This window comes from Miscanthus floridulus, chromosome 6 (assembly GCF_019320115.1).
Source record: "Miscanthus floridulus cultivar M001 chromosome 6, ASM1932011v1, whole genome shotgun sequence".
In the NCBI taxonomy this organism is placed as follows: domain Eukaryota; kingdom Viridiplantae; phylum Streptophyta; class Magnoliopsida; order Poales; family Poaceae; genus Miscanthus; species Miscanthus floridulus.
The window spans coordinates 33,225,721-33,247,008 of NC_089585.1; the positions used below are offsets into that span (position 1 = coordinate 33,225,721).

Genomic DNA, 21,288 nt, shown 5'->3' on the forward strand with positions numbered 1-21,288 from the left:
TCCAAAATCTGATTCACGTTTCTAGCTATATTTGCTTGCAAACATCAAGTCTGGTTTCCAAAAAAAGATGAATACACAAAAATGATGTTAAACCAACCTATGATATTCATGAACCCGTTTGTCATTGTATTATGGGAAACGGGCTAGAATTAGGCTCCCGAAGTTTCTAGTTTACCATTCAACTATTGCTCGTTTTTGGCCTTGCAATTCTAAAATTAGAAATCTGATCACTGAACTGTCAGTATTGGACAAATTTAGACATCTAGCTGGTTTCAAAATCGATTTTGTGTCTTCTGAAAATAATTTTTAAATCAATTTGTTTATAAAAGCTCATAATTAATTCAATTTTTGAATTAATAAAAAAACTTAAACTATTATGAGAAGTTTTCTGAAAGTATACCCTTTCTATTTGTGCTCTACTTGAAGTTACTGGATCTTATTTCTAGCCGTTCATAGTGTTTTATTGCATACAGTCATGCGGGTTATTTATAAAACCATCATTCTATACTATATTAAACCGAGAGATCAACCGAGAAAATAAATACTCAAAATGGATTACCAAATATGTTGGAGTTAAATAAATCAAATTCCTTTTGGAGGCCTGCTGATGTCATATTATTTGCAATGGCTAAATTTTTTCTATATGTGGTGGAGCATGGCATTTGCGAGATTGTTATTGTTTTCCATATCTTCTATTTACTCATAGCTCGCTATGAATTCGCCTGGTCCATATCGGGTACAATATAACGCAAAAATGATAGTTTTAATAAGTAACAAATGTGATTATAGGCATAGAAACAAACAAAATACCATTAATTCTGAATAGAGTGCCAATGCCCAATAGACATATGTGGTCCTTAGAAAAAATTGGTATTGGTTTATATTTTTCTAGTTTAATATGAATTAAAATAGTAATAATTGTTTACAAAACAAACTCACTTTTTATTTTTTTTGTAAAAAAAACATATTTAATTCAGCTAGATGGTCAAATTTGTTATGTACCGATAGTTCGATGGCCAAAGATTGATTTTGTAGTTACATCGCTAAAAACAAATTTGGACAATAACGAGATGGCAAAAAATTGATTTCTCCTTTTTGTTTGGCCTGTTCGTTTCGCTGAAAAGAACTGTTCGCTGATTTGTTGTGAGAGAAAATACTGTACTATAGCTGATAAGCCAGGCTGATAAATTCAAGCGAACAGGGCCTAAGATAATGGAGGAGCTTCCACCTTTAACGACCAATGTACATTTACAATGGACAATTGAAGATGGAAACGATTTGATGCAGATCTCGTCTCTTCACTTCACTTTCAAGCTTTCAGCTAAGGTCCGTTTGGTAAAGCCTCCAATAACTCCAGCTTCTCTAACGCATTCATTTTCGTACGCTGTTTACATAAGCTCTTTTTATCTTTCCTCTCTTATTCTCTTACAGGCTCTGGCTCTACGAGAGAAGGAGAGAGGAGAGAGAAAAAGAGCTGTCAATAATTTTTTTTTTTTTGAGAAACAAGAGCTTCTGTCTCACAGTGAAAAAAAATGCGTCGGAAAAAAAGAACTGTAGCGGTCGATAGGGCCCTCACGGTCCTCTCTGTCGAAAAAAAAAACAAAAAAAAAAAACAATAGACACGGGCCTTTCGAACCGGGCTGAGCCCAAAACTCCAAACGGCCCACGCGCGCCGCGGTTCTTCCATCTCCATCCCAACACCTCCGCTTCTCCATCTTCCTCCTCCGCGCCGGCCTACGCGACAGCTTCCCTCTCTCTCGCCTGTGCCTCTACAGCCTGACGCGATGGCCTCGTCGGCGACAAGAGAGGTGCTCATGCTTGAGGCCCCGCCGCCGTCCGAGCCCGCGGCGCCGGACGCGGAGGCCGTTGACGCGCTGCCTTACATCGACGGCGACTACGGCGATGCAGCAGTGAAGCGGGAGGTCGATCGCCTCGTTGAGGAGGAGATGCGCCGAGGGAAGCGCAAGCCCGCAGACTTCCTCCGGGACCTGGCCCCTGTTCCCACCGCCGGATTCGAGGTACAGCCGTACAAATTTCTAAGCCCCTAATGTATATTGGAGCCAAGTAGCTCGAATCCATACCGGTTTCTGCGGATGTTAGGGGATGTTAGGGACTTAGCAGCAGGTTGCAGCTTCGTCGATGCTAGCAAGTGCGATTTTGAAAGGAGGGTCGGGCGGGAGCTAGGGTTTGCAGTTGTAGAGGTCACAGTGAACTAACTTAGCTGGATGAATTATTAATATATATGTTTCCGTTGTTTAGATTTTGTGGAGGTCAAGTGAATTAACTTGTTTGGGTTCTTTGCATTGTTTAGACTTTAGAACTGTTGCATATGAAATTGAAGTTTTAGTTGATAACCCCTTTACATTTTACCTGTGAACCATTTACAGTGCATTCTGCCTTTCGAACCATTTAAAAGACAGACTACAAGAGCATTATACCCCAGCTTAAAATGCACTGTTTTATTACAGTACTTCAGATGGACATCCTGTACAAATCAAGGATTTTTGTACTGGATGTTTACTTCAGGCTCAGATAAAGGCAGAATGCTCAGAAAAAGGACCTGCTTATGCTTTTATTAGTTAGATGGATTGATGTTTACTTCTGATGGATTTGAGGTTACACCTCATTTGGTCATGACACTGAGGTCTGAGGATCAAACATCGACCATTTATGATGAACTATGCATCTCTAATTGAAATTCAATATTAAAACATGACTTGGAAGATTTTCTAAGTTTGTTTCTGAAGTTTTTAACAGAAAATATCCTGTACTGTTTAGTAAGCACAGCTATTAAACTTTGACCTTGTGATGCTACTATCTTCTTTTTCATGTATCTTGATTCCGTAGATATTTCAGATATAATTGTTTTAACTATTGTTTCATATCAAAACCGGAACCGTGATGTGAATCAAGATGTTTGCAAGTTTTGACTGTTTGAAAATCTATGTGTGATGCAATTATTAACATAAAGTATGCTATCATTTTTGTTTCAGAATCATCCTATGCTTGCTAAAGAATATGAACGAGTTAGGGCTGGCAAACCTCCTTTTATGCTAGATATGTCTCGCTATGGTTTGGAGCCACCTCCAATGAACAAGAGGAATGATGTTGGTGCTTGGAGGCAGGCTCTACGGAATGCTCAGAGCCAATTGCAGCATCAAATTATAAGGTAAGTCAGGGTATTACTTTTGGGGAATCAAGGGTTATGTATTCATACTCTATAATATAGAATTATAGACGCCTATTTGCAGAACTGTGTGTCTATGTAGAAACTAAGGAAAACATTTTTTTTAACAGCTACAAGTTTATAGCTTGTAATAATCATGAATGACTTGCAGTATTGTGTAGAATTATGTGAGAAGTTCTTCTGAACTCTAAAGCATGTACTGATAAGCTGCCATAACCATTCTTGACCTGCCATAGTCAGAATAGTGCCCTTGCTTCTCCACCAAAGAAATGCATAAAAACTGGTGCATACTGAGTAATGAACTTTGGGCCTGTTTGGTTGTCTTCCTAAAGCTAGCCTGGCTTACATTTTAAGCCAGGGCAGCCTAAGACAGGCTTCAGCAATGCAACCTTAGGTTGTTTGGTTGGTCTTGGCTATGATGATAGAATCACCTTGCACAAGAATGGAGGTGGACTTACCCCCATCAACCACCACCAGCACCATGTCCGGCAGCGCCGCAGCGGGGATGGAACTGCGGCTCGCGGCCAGCATCTCGCGCGCTTGAGCAGTTGGGGAGGAGGACGATGCGGAGAGGAGTCGCGTGCTCGAGCAGTCGGCGGGATCCGGCGGAGGCGCAGCACCCTGCGGGATCTGGCGGAGGCGCGGGGCCGGCAGGATCCGGCGAAGGCGCGGGCACAGCCGGATTCGGTGGAGGTGCAGGGCCCGACTTGGGTCACGACAAGGGAGGGAAGAGGTACGAGCAGGGGCAGTGACGCAGGGGCGCACGAGATCCAGGGGCTCGCGACCGGGGGTCGCCGGCGCCGGCGATGACCACATACGAAGGGAAGAGGTAGGGGCGGCCCGCGGTGGGGAGCGTGGCGGCGGGCGCGGGTCTGCAGAGGCGGACGAGAGCGATGAGGGAGGTGAGCGGAGGACTGGATGCACTAGCCAAGATGGCTAGTGGGAAACGGCCACCATCTTCGTGCCCAGCTAGCCAGGCTTGGGCTGGTCGGTGCTTACACCGGGCCAGGCTAAGAGGCCTAACCAGCCAACCAAACAATGTAAACGTGGCTTCCTGGAGCCTGGTTGGGGGGTTAGCCACCCAAAAAAACAGGCCCTTTATCTCTATCATGGTTGCATTTTTCTACCCCATTTAATAAAGGGTCACAAGTTCACGGTGGCCTATGTTTTTAATACTCTCTTCAATGATTTCTGTGAGGCTAATTTTGAATTTGACCATTCATTTCTGTAATATATATAGTTGATAAGTGATAATTATGAAATAACAATCACAATATTATAAATCTAAAAGTACCTTATTTTTTTCATTAAACCAGCATTTTAGTTTTAGTAAATGTATTCAAAGTTCAAATCTTGAAACTCTCATGCCATGTAAAAGTGATGAATAGAAGGAATAGTCATTACTGTTGCTCTTGCCAAACAAACTTTTATCTGTTTTCCTGTTTATGATAAATGGAAATTTGGTGGTGCCTTGCTTTGAAAAATATGTTTTGAAACAGTGCTAGTATTGCAGGATAGAAAATCTCGAGCTTATGCTGAAATATGGTGTAGATGTTTGGAAGCTCCAGAACAAACAAATGGAATCAGTTCTGTCTAGGTAAGTTGATGTCCATGTGGTCCTTGAAAATGTCGTATCTCTTTTTTCTTTGCCTTTCATTTAAAAAACTTAGAGCCTGTTTGGTGCCATGATGGCTTTGGCTTCACCGGCAACTTTGGCATCGGAGCCAGAGGAGCTGCACCAAACGGCCAGGATAGGAGAAGCACTTCTGCACCTGTGGGAGAGGAACTGGAGCCATTTTGCACGTACGGAGGCGAAGCTGGTTTCTGGGGCTCCAGCTCTGGCAGCAGAGCACTTGCGAGGAGCCGCACCAAACGCGCCCTTAGTTTGGTTTACGGACTGTACTATCAGTTCTTGGGAAGCAACAAAAAATGATGTATATCTATCTATATCATATTTTGTTGGTCTTATGTGTAATATGTCAGCGATAGTGCCAGCTTAGATGTCCACTGAAGCTACATGCTTTATAGGTTTAAAATAGTACCAATCAGTACAACAACAACAACAACAACAACAAAGCCTTTAAGTCCCAAACAAGTTGGGGTAGGCTAGAGTTGAAACCCAACAGAAGCAATCAAGGTTTAGGCACGTGAATAGCTGTCTTCCAAGCACTCCTATCTAAGGCTAAGTCTTTGGGTATATTCCATCCTTTCAAGTCTCCTTTTATTGCCTCTACCCAAGTCAACTTCGGTCTTCCTCTGCCTCTCTTCACGTTACTATCCTGACTTAGGATTCCACTACGCACCGGTGCATCTGGAGGTCTCCGTTGCACATGTCCAAACCATCTCAACCGGTGTTGGACAAGCTTTTCTTCAATTGGTGCTACCCCTAATCTCTCACGTATATCATCGTTCCGAACTCGATCCCTTCTTGTATGACCGCAAATCCAACGCAACATACGCATTTCCGCGACACTTAGCTGTTGAATATGTCGTCTTTTCGTAGGCCAACATTCTGCACCATACAACATAGCAGGTCTAATCGCCGTCCTATAAAACTTGCCTTTTAGCTTCTGTGGTACCCTTTTGTCACATAGGACACCAGACGCTTGCCGCCACTTCATCCACCCTGCTTTGATTCTATGGCTAACATCTTCATCAATATCCCCGTCCCTCTGTAGCATTGATCCTAAATATCGAAAGGTATCCTTCCTAGGCACTACTTGACCTTCCAAACTAACATCTTCCTCCTCCCGAGTAGTAGTGCCGAAGTCACATCTCATATACTCAGTTTTAGTTCTACTAAGTCTAAAACCTTTGGACTCCAAGGTCTCCCGCCATAACTCCAGTTTCTGATTCACTCCTGTCCGGCTTTCATCAACTAGCACTACATCGTCCGCGAAAAGCATACACCAAGGGATGTCCCCTTGTATGTCCCTTGTGACCTCATCCATCACTAAAGCAAACAAATAAGGGCTCAAAGCTGACCCTTGATGTAGTCCTATCTTAATCGGGAATTCATCCGTGTCTCCATCGCTTGTTCGAACTCTAGTCACAACATTGCTGTACATGTCCTTAATGAGCCCGACGTACTTCGTTGGGACTTTATGTTTGTCCAAAGCCCACCACATAACATTCCTTGGTATTTTATCATAAGCCTTCTCCAAGTCAATAAAAACCATATGTAGGTCCTTCTTCTTCTCCCTATACCGCTCCATAACTTGTCTTATTAAGAAAATGGCTTCCATGGTTGACCTTCCGGGCATGAAACCAAATTGGTTCATAGAGACCCGCGTTATTGCTCTTAAGCGATGCTCGATAACTCTCTCCCATAGCTTCATAGTATGGCTCATCAACTTAATTCCCCGGTAATTTGTACAACTTTGAATATCTCCTTTATTCTTGTAGATCGGTACCAATATACTTCTTCTCCACTCATCAGGCATCTTGTTCGATCGAAAAATATGGTTGAACAGCTTGGTTAACCATACTACAGCTATGTCCCCGAGGCATCTCCACACCTCGATTGGGATACCATCCGGTCCCATCGCCTTACCTCCTTTCATCCTTTTCAACGCCTCTCTGACCTCAGATTCTTGGATTCTCCGCACAAAGCGCCTATTGGTGTCATCAAAAGAGTCATCCAACTGAAAGGTTGTGTCCATATTCTCACCATTGAACAATTTGTCAAAATACTCTTGCCATCGATGTCGGATCTCATCCTCCTTTACCAAGAGATGCTCCCTTTCATCCTTAATGCACTTAACTTGGTTGAAGTCCCGTGTCTTTCTCTCACGAACCCTAGCCATCCTATAAATGTCCTTCTCTCCTTCCTTCGTACTCAAATGTTGGTAAAGATCCTCGTACGCTCTACCCTTTGCCACACTTACAGCTCGCTTTGCAGTCTTCTTTGCCACCTTGTATTTCTCTATGTTGTCCACACTCCTGTCATGGTACAAGCGTCTATAGCATTCTTTCTTCTCCTTAATAGCCCTTTGAACTTCCTCGTTCCACCACCAAGTATCTTTAGCCTCGCGTCCCCTTCCTTTGGTTACTCCACACACCTCTGAGGCTACCTTCCGAATGTTGGTTGCCATCTTGTCCCACATATTGTTTATGTCGTCTTCTTCCTTCCAAGAGCCCTCTTTGATAACCCTTTCCCTAAATACCTCTGACGTCTCCCCTTTCAGTTTCCACCACTTTGTTCTTTCAATCTTAGCTTGTTTATCCCTACGGGCACGCACCTGAAAACGAAAATCTGCCACCAAAAGCTTATGTTGAGAAACAACACACTCCCCTGGTATCACCTTGCAATCCAAGCATGCTCGTTTGTCCTTTCTTCTTGCGAGGACAAAGTCAATCTGGCTACAGTGTTGTCCGCTACTGAAGGTCACTAGATGAGATTCTCTCTTTCTAAAGAAAGTGTTGGCTATCATCAAGTCAAAAGCTACCGCGAAGTCCAGAACTTCCTCCCCCTCCTGATTCCTACTACCATACCCAAAACCTCCATGAACTGCCTCGAAACCTGCGCTTGTAGTACCTACATGCCCATTAAGATCTCCTCCTATAAAAAGCTTCTCACTACTAGGTATAGCTCTAACCAGACCATCTAAGTCTTCCCAAAACTGTCTCTTAGCACTCTCGTCGAGGCCTACTTGGGGGGCATACGCACTAATTACGTTCAAAACCATATCACCAACGACAAGCTTGACTAAGATAATCCTATCTCCTTGCCTTCTCACTTCCACCACACCATTCTTGAGGCTCTTATCAATCAAAACTCCTACTCCATTTCTATTTGCAACTGTCCCTGTGTACCAAAGCTTGAAACCTGTATTGTCCACCTCCTTCGCCTTCTGACCCTTCCATTTAGTCTCTTGAACGCATAATATATTTACACGCCTCCTAGTCGCGGTATCAACTAATTCTCTTAACTTACCTGTAAGTGACCCTACATTCCAACTACCTAAACGGATCCTAGTTGGTTCGACTAGCTTCCTTACCCTTCGCACCCGTCGACTCTGATGCAAAGACCCTTGCTCATTTTTCACTACACCCGGGCGCCGATGTAGCGCGCCACTAAGGAAGCGACGACCCGATCCTTGGTTACTTGACACCATGCCCAGATCACGACACGGCGCGTCACGGGGGTGACGACCCGGCCCTTGCCCATTTAACACCATACCCGGGTTCCGATATGGCGCGTCGCTAAGAGGGTTACGCCCCAACGATTTTCTTTCGGGTTTCATCTCCATTTAAGTGGCTAGGTTTTTACATTGGCTCGCCACGCCTAACACAACCCTCCTCCTTTACCAGGGCTTGGGACCTGCTATGCTGGGACACCAAAGGCGCCCCACCATAGGCGGAGTGTCAAACTTATATGGATTTGAGACATTGATCTGCCATCTTATATGCAGGATGCAAAAGATGGCTGTAGAATACAATGAAAGGATAGAAAATGTCAATCGCGAGAGGAAGTTCCACCAGGTTATAAGCATTGATTTCTTTATTGGGAGTTTGAGTCATGATAATATTTCACAGGCAGCTCATAATTTGTTTTTTGATCAGCAAAATACTGGAGGACAGCTGCATGCCCTGACAGTGGAATGGCAGGAGCTGTGTCAAAAAAATATAGCTATTCAGGCTGCCTGTGTTGACCTGCAGAATCAGATTGATCAGCTGAAACTTGAAGCAAAAGAACTGTACGTGCACTCTCTCCCTCCTTCCCCTCCACCGCCCTTGCCATGTCTCTGCATATGAATCGTGATAAAAATACTTGTTAACAGGGGAATGCCCATGGATGACAACACTGGAACCAACTCGCAAGCATCATGAGGGATTTGGCTTTTGAGGTACCATTCTTTATGTGCCATCCAGTTAAGTTCAGACGCCACGAGACAGCCATTGCCTTCGTTATGTTTACATGTTATATGCTGTTGCTACTGACAGAGGTGGCAAGGAAAAAGCTATGGTGCTTCAATGAGGTTGGGAGCTGGACACTCCATTAGCCATTGTGCTTACCTGACTTGCAATTGTCATATGGGCCAGTATGTTTGACATTGAAATCATGTGGACTGTGATGATAAAAGAAAAGAAACCATCCTATCAGTTGAAGGTGACCGTGACCTGTGCAGCTGAAAACACCACGCAGAGTAGTAGTCTAAATTCGTGTATTGTTGTCCGTTGGAATGCCTAACCTGTGGCGAGAGGAACACAGCAGATGTTTATCGACTTTCCAGCGTTTTATAGCGTAACATTGAGTTTTGAAGCTTTCTTCTGTTTAGTTTTCTGCTTCTGAAAATACCATGTGCGTGCTTTCTACTCCATCCCTAAAAAGAGTGTCGCTATGGGGGTTTGTGCTGCACAATCTTTCTTAAGTTGATTATGTTTATAGAAAAAAATTAACAATATTTATATCATCAAATAAGTTTATTATGAAAATATATTCAATAATTTATCTAGTGATATTAGTTATACACCATAGATGTTTTCTTATATATATTTGATTAAAGTGAAAAATGTTTGACTTTGAAGTCGTGTCTGGATGTGGCTCCGACACCTATGCTGCTTCCCCGTCCGCATCCTGCCCATGCCCCCGTGTCTCGCCCCAGCGTCCGTGTCCGTCGCAAGGACCTGCGCCCACCCCGCGCCCTGCATGGGGAACCCAACCCTGTCGTGTTGTGTAATATCTCGATCTATTTTTACAACATCTAGATAAAACCTTTGTAACCTACGTCTAAAATAAATGAAATATTTAGAACATACAGTTGAAATACCATTGCAACATGTGCAACATCTCGATCTATTTTTGAAACATCAAGATGCTATACTTGCAACATACAAAAGAAGACAGATGAAATACTTGGGACATGCGTCTGAAACACTTGCAATATATATGTAAAAAAAAAGATGAAACATTGGGGATAGACATTTGCAACATACGTGTACAAAAAAACAGATGAAACATTGGGCATAGACGCTTGCAACATACGTGTACAACCATTGCAACATACTGATCTACTTTTGCAACATCCTCATTAAACAATTGAAACATACATCTGAAACAGTTGAAACACTCAAAACATGGGCTTGCAACATGTCTTAAAAGCGTCCAGAAACATCAGAAACACAGCATCACCGTGCGGTCATGACCTATCTGGTGGGTAACTGTGGTGGCGCATACTTGCTGGATGGTGCGCGTCCGCACGTCCGCCATGCCCATCGTCGACCGAGGAAGAGGAGACGCTGCCGGATCTAGGGAGGGCGCCGATGGCCGAGGTAGGGGAGGGGCAACAACTTGTTTGGATCTCGCCGGGTGGGAGAGAGGGCCACCGAATCCGTGGGCATTGGGCGCTCCCGGTGGATGAGGACGTCGGGGTGAGGGAGCGCACCGTCGACGATCAGGGAGGCAACCATGGCCGCGCGTCGGGGTAGTCACGGCGCGCGAGCGCGGAAGAAAGGAGAAGGTGAAGGACTAGATGTGGGGGTGAGCGAGTGACGCGTCCCTCAGTTCCGAACGTCAATTCGCTGGAGCATTATGGTTGTTATACAACATGTTCGTTGATGGATTTCTGAGCTGATAAGTTCAGCTGATACTGATTTATTATGAGAGAAAAATGGCTAAAACAACGAGCGAACGGGCTGCGTTCGAAATTCCGTAGGCCAGAGTTTCTTTTTTCACTCGACATGGACGCTCTCGGTGGCAGGTAGTCCAGAGGGAGGGAGGAAAGGAAAGCGATCTGCAGGTGTCCATTCTAGATCCAACGGTCAACAAGTAATGCTTTGAAATCCTGCCTGGCCGGCTTGTCCCCAGTTCCGAGTTCCGACAGTGTCACACCGCGCCCGCAGGCCGCAGCTAGACTCCAAGCTCTAGAGACTTCAATAAAGTAGCTAGTGCTCCACTCGCCGAGAAGGCAATCTCCCAAGCCCATTCGTGAATCCCCAGATTCGCCCAAACCACAGCAGACAACCATGGCCGCCGCCGGCTGCTACTCCCCAGCGCGCATCGTCATCTCCTGCTCAGCCACCACCACCACCTCCTCGTCGCCGTCAGCCCGCCCGCTGCGCGTGGCCGTAGTGGGGGGTGGCCCCGCGGGCGCGTCAGCCGCCGAGGCGCTGGCCTCGGCGGGGGCCCGGACGTTCCTCCTCGAGCGCAGCCCCGCGGGCGCCAAGCCCTGCGGCGGCGCCATCCCGCTGTGCATGCTCGACGAGTTCGCCATCCCGCGGGACCTCGTGGACCGCCGCGTCACCCGGATGCGCGTGGTCTCCCCCTCCAACCTCGCCGCCGACTTCTCCCGCGCGCTGCCCCCCGGGGCGCACATCCCCATGCTCCGCCGCGAGGTGCTCGACTCCTTCCTCCGCCGCCGCGCCGCCGAGGCCGGGGCCGAGCTCGTCCCGGGCCTCGTCACCTCGCTCTCGCTCCCCGCGGGGCCCGCCGACCCCTACCTCGTCCACTACATCTCGTCCTCCTCAGACCCAAAGGGCGCAGGGCGGGGCGTGCTGGAGGTGGACGCCGTCGTCGGCGCGGACGGCGCCAACAGCCGCGTGGCGCGCGAGGTCGGGGCCGGGGACTACACGACGGCCATCGCGTTCCAGGAGCGCATCCGCCTCCCCGACGCCGCCATGGCGTACTACGACGACCTCGCCGAGATGTACGTGGGCGGGGACGTGTCCCCGGACTTCTACGGCTGGGTGTTCCCCAAGTGCGACCACGTCGCCGTCGGGACCGGCACCGTCGCCGCCAAGCCGGAGATCAAGCGCCTCCAGTCCGGCATCCGGGCGCGCGCGGGCCCCAAGATCGCCGGCGGGCGCGTCGTCAAGGTGGAGGCGCACCCGATCCCGGAGCACCCGCGCCCGCGCCGCGTCGTGGGGCGCGTGGCCCTGGTCGGCGACGCGGCGGGGTACGTCACGCGCTGCTCCGGCGAGGGCATCTACTTCGCGGCCAAGTCGGGGCTGCTGTGCGGGCAGGCCATGGCGGAGGAGTGGGCGCGCACGGGCGCCGTGACGGAGGCCGGGCTGAGGCGCGGCTACCTGCGGCGCTGGGACGACGAGTTCCTGCTCATGTTCCGGTTCCTGGACCTGTTGCAGCGCGTGTTCTACGGCGGGAACGCCGGCCGCGAGGCGCTGGTGGAGATGTGCGCCGACGAGTACGTGCAGCGGCGGACCTTCGAAAGCTACCTGTACAAGCGGATGGTGCCCGGCGAGCCGTGGGGCGACCTCCGGCTGCTGTGGCGGACGGTGGCTAGTATGGTGCGCTGCGGCATCATCGGCAGGGAGGTGGAGCGCCTGCGACGCCTGGAGCTGCAAGCCTAGACAGGAGAACCGCCACATCTCAAGCACTAGGACGGGCCGCCGGTGTGCTGCTTAGTGTTGCTTTGCTGAATAACAATGCATTTTATCCCCTTTCTCAAGGATATCGGTGATTTTTTTGCTTATTTTGCTATATTATTCACGAACGTATTCAGAAACAATGTATTGCAACGGACCAGAACAATTCCTCTGAAATTGGTAAAAAATCTCTTTGCGCACGAACCTTAAAACTTTTTGGAGAATAAGCTCTGGTCAGGAACCAGATATATATGGAATATGGAACTATACTCAGGGGTGTTGGGTTCATGGACTAAATTTTAATTCATGTCACATCGAACGTTCGGATGTTATTTAGGAGAATTAAATATGAGTTAATTATAAAACTAATTACATAGATGGAGACTAATTTACGAGATAAATTTATTAAGCCTAATTAATCCGCCATTAGCACATATTTACTGTAGCACACATTGTCAAATCATGGACTAATTAGGCTTAAAAAATTTGTCTCACAAATTAGCCACAATCTGTGCAATTAGTTATTTTTTTCGTCTATATTTAATACTTCATGCATGTGTCCAAACATCTGATGGGACAGGGACTAAAATTTTTATATGGGAACCAAACACCCCCTTACTCAAGCACAATAATAATAATAATAATAATAATAATAACCTCTTCAATACGATGTTCCTCTCCAGCAGCTCAGCTACGACACGTCACCCCAAATTCTTCAATACGATGTTCCTCCCCAGCAGCTCAGCTACGACGTCACCCCAAATTCTCAGGTTGAGCCAGGTCGCCCGAATTGCCTCCCCTGACCCCTGCACAGGAGCAGGTTACGTCGCCCAAAAATCCCACGGGCACAAATTCCTTTCGGTCGTACCCCACAAAAATATCTCGCCGCTCTCCCCTACTCAAAAAAAATATTTAGATTCATGGCATTATAATTTTCGATGTCTAGAAAAACGTCATTACTATTCGTCTATTTTGAAGTATGCCATTACAATTCTTCGTTTTCCATAAAAATACCACTGAATACATAAGCTACAGGCGCATACAAAGACGTATACTTCATCACCCTTGTCACTGACACACGGACCCCACATGTCATCTTCTTCTTCCTCCTCTCCTCCTCTCTCTCCATCCTGACGCGGGCACGGCCACGGCAAGCAGCAGCAGCACGCGGCCGCCGGCGCCGACGACCGTCGCGGTCAACGTGATGGGCGTGCTGTCGGCGTTCCCGGACCTCAGCGACTTCACGTGGCTGCTGGCGTCCAGCCCCGTGCTGGCGGAGCTCGCGGGGCGATCGTCATTGACGCGGTTGGCCGTGCCGAACGGCAACCTCCCGCAGTTGCCGTCGGCGTTCGCGGCCGCGTTGGGCGCCGACCTCGCCGACGTCCTCCGCTACCACGTCCTCCTCGAGTACCTGGCCCCCACCGACCTCCGCCGCCTTCCCGCCTCCGGGAAGCTCGTGACCACGCTATTCCAGACCACCGGCCGCGCCCCCGCAGACCTGGGCACCATCAACGTCACCACCGCGGGCACCTCCCTCGCCGCCGTCCGCTCGCCGGCGCCGTTCCCGGGCTCGAACACCACCGTCCTCGGCGCCATCACCGCGGTGCCGTACAACCTGAGCATGCTTGGCGGTGAGCGGACTCATCGTCCCCACCGGGTTCGACCTCACGGTGTCCGAGTCCCGCCCGCCCGCGGCCGTCAACATCACCCGCGTCCTCGCCGACGCGCGCGCCTTCAACGTGGCGGCGTCGATGCTGGAGGCCTCGGGCGTGGCGGCGGAGTTCGAGGACGACGAGCGCGGGGCCGGGATCACGGCTGTAGCGCTCCCATCGCCGACTGCTCGCCCGCGGCGCGCGGGGTCACGACAGCGGCTCATCGGCTCGCCCGCAAGCCCGTAGCCGCCGCCGCCGCCGACAGCGCCCGCCGTGGCCGCATCGGGATGGAGAGAGAGAGCCGGAGAGAGAGAGATGAGGAGAGGAAGAAGAAGATGACATATGGGGCCCACGTGTCAATGACAGGGGAGATGAAGTATATGTCGTATTCAGTGGCATTTTTGTGGAAAACAAAGAATTATAATGGCATGCTTTAAAATAGGCGAATAGTAATAACGTTTGATTAAACATCGATAATTATAATGGCATGAATCAAATAACCCAAAAAACGCTATCCTCTCTCTTTCTGTCGGTCTCTCCTAGGCAGCGGCGGGCGTAGTGACGACGTCCCCCACGGGTGGGGTGCCGGCGGCCCCTTCCCCCTCCGCCCAGATCATCCCGTTCCCATATCAAACTCCCTCCTCGACTCCTTGTCTTCTCCAGCTTCCTCATCTTTCTCGTCGACTCCATCCCTCTATCCCTCATGAACGCCGCCTCCTCGTAGGTACCTAATCGACGATTTCACGCCCAGGTAACCTCGTCGTTCTCTTCATTGTTTGATTCTTGTTTTATTACACTTTCCTTGATTCCATTCATGGACGGTTCTCTGCATTGTTTGATTCTTATTTTATTACACTTTCTCCGATTTTATTTATGGATTTCACAGGCCGCTCCTGCTACGGCGACCCATCACGACCGAACCTCTACACGGTGTCCTTGTCCTGAGCGGTGTACCTTCCTCCGCCTCTTCTACCCGCGCAAATGGTCACCTCGATGACCTGGCTACGGTTAAAGGTTGTTTTTTTGTCAGATTTTGACCTACCTAGGGTTAAAAGTTGTTTTCTTTTTTGATTTTGTGCTTTTTTATATCGATTTGTTACACTTATAGTTTAATTTCATAGATGTTTTGATCTCTCCTTTCTTGTTGCAGCAGTGGAGTTCATGAAGTCAACACCACTATACTATCATCGCCATAGTAGTAGGTTGGATGCTGTGTGGATTTAACCCTATAAAATCTATTATTCAATTTGCATCTAAGTTCACCGTTCTTATATTTGCGACACATTTTTTTGGGACAAAGAGGTAACATATAGAAAGAGGTAGAGATAGATAGATGTATACCAGGTTTATAACAGTAATGTGTAATTTTTTTTGGTGCCTCATCTTTTTTTATTTGGTTTAATTACTATCCGTGCTATATTAAGATAAATATGCAGTTTATGTGTTATGTTTAGGGTGTCTTTCCTATCTTTTATTTAAAAGAGTAATTACTTAGAGTATTTAGAGCCTTATTATTCCATTAGCTGAATGATTAGTGTTTTACAAAAAAAAATCTTTCCTACCGAGCCTCTATGTTTTGTCCCATTGGATTCTGTTCACTACTCAACTATGTTTCAACAATGTTTCCCTTCTCTTACAAGAATAGTTAGTTTGTGTTGACGAATGCTACTATTGTTTGCACTGAGTTCAATTTGTTTGATCGGCTATTTATAGCTCTTCAGCCTTATCTTTATGCACTATTTAAAATGTCTAAATAGTACTACAGTGCTAAGATATTTTCCCTTTAAAAAAACATTCTTCCCTGCCAATAGCAAATTACCGATGGCAAAGTGATACGCTTTTATTAGTTCCTTCATATCCAAATATGTGTTATGTCTTGGTTCTTCTTGGCAATTCCTATTATATTTATTTTATTTCCACAGACTTTGTCTCCATGTTTTGCAGCCTTAAGGTGCTTCTTGTGCTCCTTCACTGAAGGTACAACCCCTCGCTCATCCTGGTCACAGTTTCTTTTTCATCTCCTATGTGCTCATCATGTCGTAGTATACCTGTTTGCATGTAGAAAAATAGCAACATTGACTGTACTGCAGTGTCCTAGGTCTGGTGGAAGTACCAGATAGGTACACATGGTGTTTTATCGAGTAGTGTTCTGCCTGGTTCACCTTTTGTTGTTTCATAAAATAAAGCATATATTCAGTTGTAGACCACATCGTTAAGAATCATTACAAAAAATAAAGTGCCTATTTTTCTTGTGTAGTTAGTCTGCCATGTCGTTGGGGGAGAGTTAGATTGCTGTTTAGTCATCATTGTGTTTTGGTTCTTAGATTCTTGATTTGATTTATCGGATGCTTGGTTTTCCATGATGCTCACTAGGTTTGCCGGGGCTCCTTGGTGTGCTCTTTCATATTAAATTCTACTCAAATGATAATTCTATACGCTCTTTCATGTTTGGACTTCCATCTTTCTCTGTTGTTGAGTTTGGGTTGGACAAGTCTGCCTCCATTAGTATCATGAGCAAATATGGATTTATTTGTTGCCTGGTCTGTGCGACTATTGCTGTAATTGTGTTTTGTATTTTTTTACGTGCACTCAGGTTGTGTAAACTTACTTCCTTAGCTTTCTTGCAATAGACCGATCAAATTTGTGTTCTTAGAGTATTTGAATTCTATTTCTCACGTTTAAAGTTCCCCTTTTTGTCGATGTTTTACTACCGATAGCCTGCCACGGGGGTCCCCAGGGTAGTATTGTTTGGGCTTCAGCGTATGCGGAACTCGACGGTGAACGCAAGAGACAATCGATTTATCCTGGTTCAGGCCCTCGACTATGGTCGAGTAACAGCCCTATGTTCAGCCGGCGTTAGCCTCTGCGTTGGATTGATTGTGTTCTAGAAATCGTGATCTCCCTTCTCTAGGAACCCTGCCCTCCTTTATATAGTTAGGAGGTTAGATTCCTAGTCGATTTACAATACAAAATAATATTACTACTAAGGTTACATGGGGAGAATCCTAGTTAGACTAGATCTTCTCTCTTCCTTACGGGGCATCCTGTGGGTCTCGCACTGACAAGCCCCCGAGCACTTCATGGTTGTACTCCGGAAGCCTTGTCTTGTTCCTCCAGGTCTTGCCGAGCAGGGACAAGCGTCGTCCGAGTGCTTTCTTGAGAAAAACCATGTAGCGCTTCTTGGAATCTTCGAGTGGTGTGTGCTTTTTTGAAAAAAGGTACTCCCATCTGAGTGTAGCCCCTGAGCCTCTTGCTTTTTGGAACAAGGAGCTGGAGGGTCTTGTCCTGAAATTGTTTTGATTCTTCATCGAAGGGCTCTTGAGCATACTATATCCGAGTTCTTTTTGGGTGGGTGCAATTTTTCGTAAAAATTGCACTCACTGAGTGTAGCCCCCGAGCCTCTTGCTTTTGCTTGCAAAAGTTGGAGGGTCCAGATTCTTGTCTTCAAAAAATTCTAGGGCTATGTATCCCGCAGCCCCGAGCTTTCTCTGAGTTCTTCTCTTTAGAAAAGAAATCAGATGAAGAGTCTTGATGTGTTGTCGTCGTTGTAGTCTTGAGTTTCTTGTATTCTTGGTCCTTTGTCTTTGGTTCCGAGCCTCCAGGAGTAGTTGAAATGAAGGCCGAGCCCCCTAGCTTAGTGTTGATTAAGCCATGATGCTGGCCAAGCCCCCGAGCTTAGTGACATAATACATGAGTTGTTTTCGAACAATCTGAGTTGTTTCTGGACATGCATGATCTTCGTTGAAAAGTCTCCGAGCATATTCCCGGGTTCTTTATCAAGAAGAGTTTGGGTATAGCTCAGTCCGACTTCTTTTTGTCATGAGTCCTTGAAGTAGTTTTGTCTTGAAAAAGTCTTCTTGGTGACATGCGCTTTTTTTTTTGAAAAAAGTGCACTCAATGAGTGTAGCCCCTGAGCCTCTTGCTATTTGGAACAAAAAGTTGGAGGGTCTTGAATCTGAGTTGTTTGAAAGAACTGTATATCCTTCCTTTTGCAACCCCCGAGCGTATATCTGTGTTGTTTTGTTCAGGAAGAACTCGGATGCGAGGTCTTGGCGTATTCTTTGATAGTCTGCTGTTGTCAGATGTAGTTGTATAGTGGTGGTTGAGTGTAAATGCCTTTTGTTCATGGGTTGTACTATGTTGGTATATTCTTCCGATATGCTCGTCTTCGAGTACTGTTCCCTCTCGCCTGAGTCTTCCATTATTGAGTCCTGTCTTTTCACTGTGTCCTTTGTTAGGCTTATTTTGTTGGTACTCCTAGTCCATGTGCACCGCTCCTTTGATCTATAAATACTCTCCCGGAGTGCTTGTTTTCATCCATTGAACATTCTGTTGAAACCTTCGTGGTCATGAACATGGTAGTTTGTGAAGTAGAGCAGCCCCCGGGCATATTTTGTAGTTCTTGTGTGTCTTGTCGTAGCTGGAGGAAGTCTTGTGATAGAGATTAGAGGTAGGCTAATCCCGCAACATCATTATACCAGGATATACGTGGCGGTAGTTGGAGGAAGTCTTGTGATGTGGGCTTCATTCCTTCATCTGGCAGTTCTGGGTTGATCCTCGTCGCCTGTCCTAAGACTGTCCGATGTAGATCAACACCATATCCAGCATCACATCGGTCTTGGGTAGACAGATGCCCGCCGGCCTTCTCTGCTCCATGTTGTCCTGCCGTGCTGCTGATTTCTGCCTTGGATGCACTGCGTCCGTCCTTTGAAGAAAACAGTGTAGCTAATGGTGGTTTGTCCTTCCGAGTAGCAATTTGGGACACGTAGTCATTCCAGAGCCTAGCCGTGTCCATGTTCCTCTTTGCTACTTTGCTTTTCGTGGTACCGAGTTCGTTGGGTCTTGTAAGATTTGTAATCTTCTATTTTTGAAGTCGCTTGTAATGGAACAAATCTTGTCTGAGTTGTCCTTTACTTTTCTGCTGTGATCCCTGTCGTTCATGAGATTACCGAGTTCTTTCTTAAATAACCGGGTTCTTTTGTTCCTTGCGAGGTAGCCCTTTCTTTCTTCTTGGTTGACGGGTTGTTCTTGTAGTGATCTGATAACCCTGCCATGGTGCTGGACGGATAAGTCTGAAATCTGCCCGTTAAATTATACCGTTGTGTGGATTTGTGTCGTCTGTCATTTTAGCTATGTCTGTAAATGGACCGTTGTGTTCCCACACCGTGCTTTAACGGGCCTTGTGGGCTGTTTTTATCACTGAAAAATCCATTTAAAGACCTTTTATCTTCCTTTCCTTTGCTGCCCAGCTCTTGCTTTGAAACCCCTACCTTTCAGAAATCCGCCGCCGTCATCGTCGCCGTCTCTCGAGCACCACCATTCTAGCTTCATCTTCCCCAGTACCTTTTTGCTTCCACTAGTTCATGGGTAAGAAGAAAACCGCGAGCAAGTCCCAGGCGACCTTCGTGGATGAGGAGTCATCCCTTTCTTTGATCGAGAACCAAGAGTTCATGGCCATGAGGGCTGCTTAGAAGGTTTGGCTGGCTCCAACAACAAGCGAAGATCAGCTGCGTGAGCTCATTAGCGATGGCTTGATCCAAAGCAAAGACATCGCTAAATGGAGAGTTCTGGGCGAGCATCGGGTTCCTGCTCCGGGTCCTGGTGAGATTATCCTTTTCATTTCCTTTGTCCACGCCGGACTTTGCCTTCCTACTTCCGCCTTCCTTCATCAGTTTCTTGGTTATTTCGGGGTTAGTCTAAACCATCTAACCCCTAATGCCGTTCTCCATCTTTTTGTTTTCGTTCATCTCTGTGAAGTTTTCCTTGGAATCCCTCCTTCTCTATCTCTTTTTCGCTACTTCTTTCGTCTGAAACCTCAACCCCGTCGCGAAGAGACCAATGTTCTCGGTGGCTGTGGGATCTAGTTTCGCCAGGGTCTTAAAAGCAAGTTCTTTGACTATGACCTGGTTGATTCTGTGAGGGATTGGCATGCTGATTGGTTTTATGCCGCAAATTTGATTCCTTCTCTTTCCATACATTCTGGGTCTGGTCCCTTGGTTAATGACCGATGGGATAAGAACCCCGTGTCGCCCGCTGAAATCTAGGCAATCCAGCCACTCCTTAATAAGATTAGTATGCTAAAGCAGCAGGGTTTAACCAGTTTTGGGATTGTTTTGAGTTTCCTTCATCGCTGAGTTCAGCCTTTGAAGGAGCGTGAGCATTTTGGCTTCGAGTACTCTGGGGCTGAGGATCCTTCACGTATGGTCCTAGCTCTTGAGCTGACCGATGAGGAGGTACTTGAGCGTCTCCAGAAGATGTTGAAGGGAGCAAGCGTCATCCCGCTTACTGTCTCCGAGTTCTCTGCTAACAACTCGCCTCCAGCTGTAAGTTGTTTATCTCTTTGTCTAGGTACTTTGTGTACTCTTGTTGTATCCATTTTTGTTTAACTTTTCTCTGTCTTGTTGTATAGGAGTTAGGGCACAACTTTGTTGACCCGATCCCCCTAGATGTCCTCCCTATTTTGGAGAAAGCTAGGGAGAAACTTGTTGGAGCTTCCACAACTAGTAAGTTCCCGTTCTCCACAGTGCTTCCTGGAGTTTCTTCTGGATTTGTTGACGTATATGAAGAATATGTTCCTCGTCTAGTCCCTCACGGTCCTCATAGTGTCCCAAAGAGGGGGCGAACAGATGGGTCTTCATCTAGCCTGCCTGTTTCCAAGAAGTCTCGCAAGCCAAGTACTCTTCTAGGTACTCCAGTTGTAGCTAGCATGCTCTTAGGTGAGCATATTTAATACTTTGTCTCTTTGTCTTCTCCTTTCTTTTTATCTTGAACCAGGTACTTTTACCTTTCCTTCAGCGGGCGGTCTGGTGGCCTTGGTTGAAACTGAGGAAGAAGATGATGAAGTTCCCCTCATCGTGCGGCGGTGAGTTGCTTTTATATTCCCTTTCTATTGCATTCCTCCTCTTTGTCTTGATTTTTAGTCTTGATCTTTTCTAAGGAAACGGGCGTCGGGTACGAGTTCTTCTGAGGTCTCTACACTGGCTTCTTCTGAAGCTCTGGTGTTGAGTTCCTTGGTACCAAGCTCCTCCGCACTTCTGATGCCTAGCTCTTCCGCGGCCTCAGCTCCAGCTTCTTCTAAAGCTCTGGTATCAGCTATACCGCTCCTGTCGCCAAGCGGTGGGAACA

The 21,288-nt window shown here is 46.9% G+C and overlaps 2 protein-coding genes across 2 annotated transcripts; both read left to right on the forward strand.

Moving 5' to 3' along the window:
• The first annotated feature begins 1,665 nt into the window (after window positions 1-1,665).
• On the forward strand, window positions 1,666-9,485 carry LOC136455905 (pre-mRNA-splicing factor SPF27 homolog). Its single transcript, XM_066455628.1, has 7 exons — window positions 1,666-2,018; window positions 2,994-3,169; window positions 4,701-4,784; window positions 8,602-8,671; window positions 8,753-8,886; window positions 8,971-9,036; window positions 9,134-9,485. Exons 1-6 carry the CDS (start codon window positions 1,785-1,787, stop codon window positions 9,017-9,019), a joined length of 747 nt encoding a protein of 248 aa, XP_066311725.1. The 5' UTR covers window positions 1,666-1,784; the 3' UTR covers window positions 9,020-9,036; window positions 9,134-9,485.
• Window positions 9,486-10,837: 1,352 nt separating this feature from the next.
• On the forward strand, window positions 10,838-12,711 carry LOC136458038 (geranylgeranyl diphosphate reductase, chloroplastic-like). Its single transcript, XM_066458039.1, has one exon. The coding sequence runs from the start codon at window positions 11,156-11,158 to the stop codon at window positions 12,494-12,496; it is 1,341 nt and encodes a 446-aa protein (XP_066314136.1). The 5' UTR covers window positions 10,838-11,155; the 3' UTR covers window positions 12,497-12,711.
• The last annotated feature ends 8,577 nt before the right edge of the window (window positions 12,712-21,288 follow it).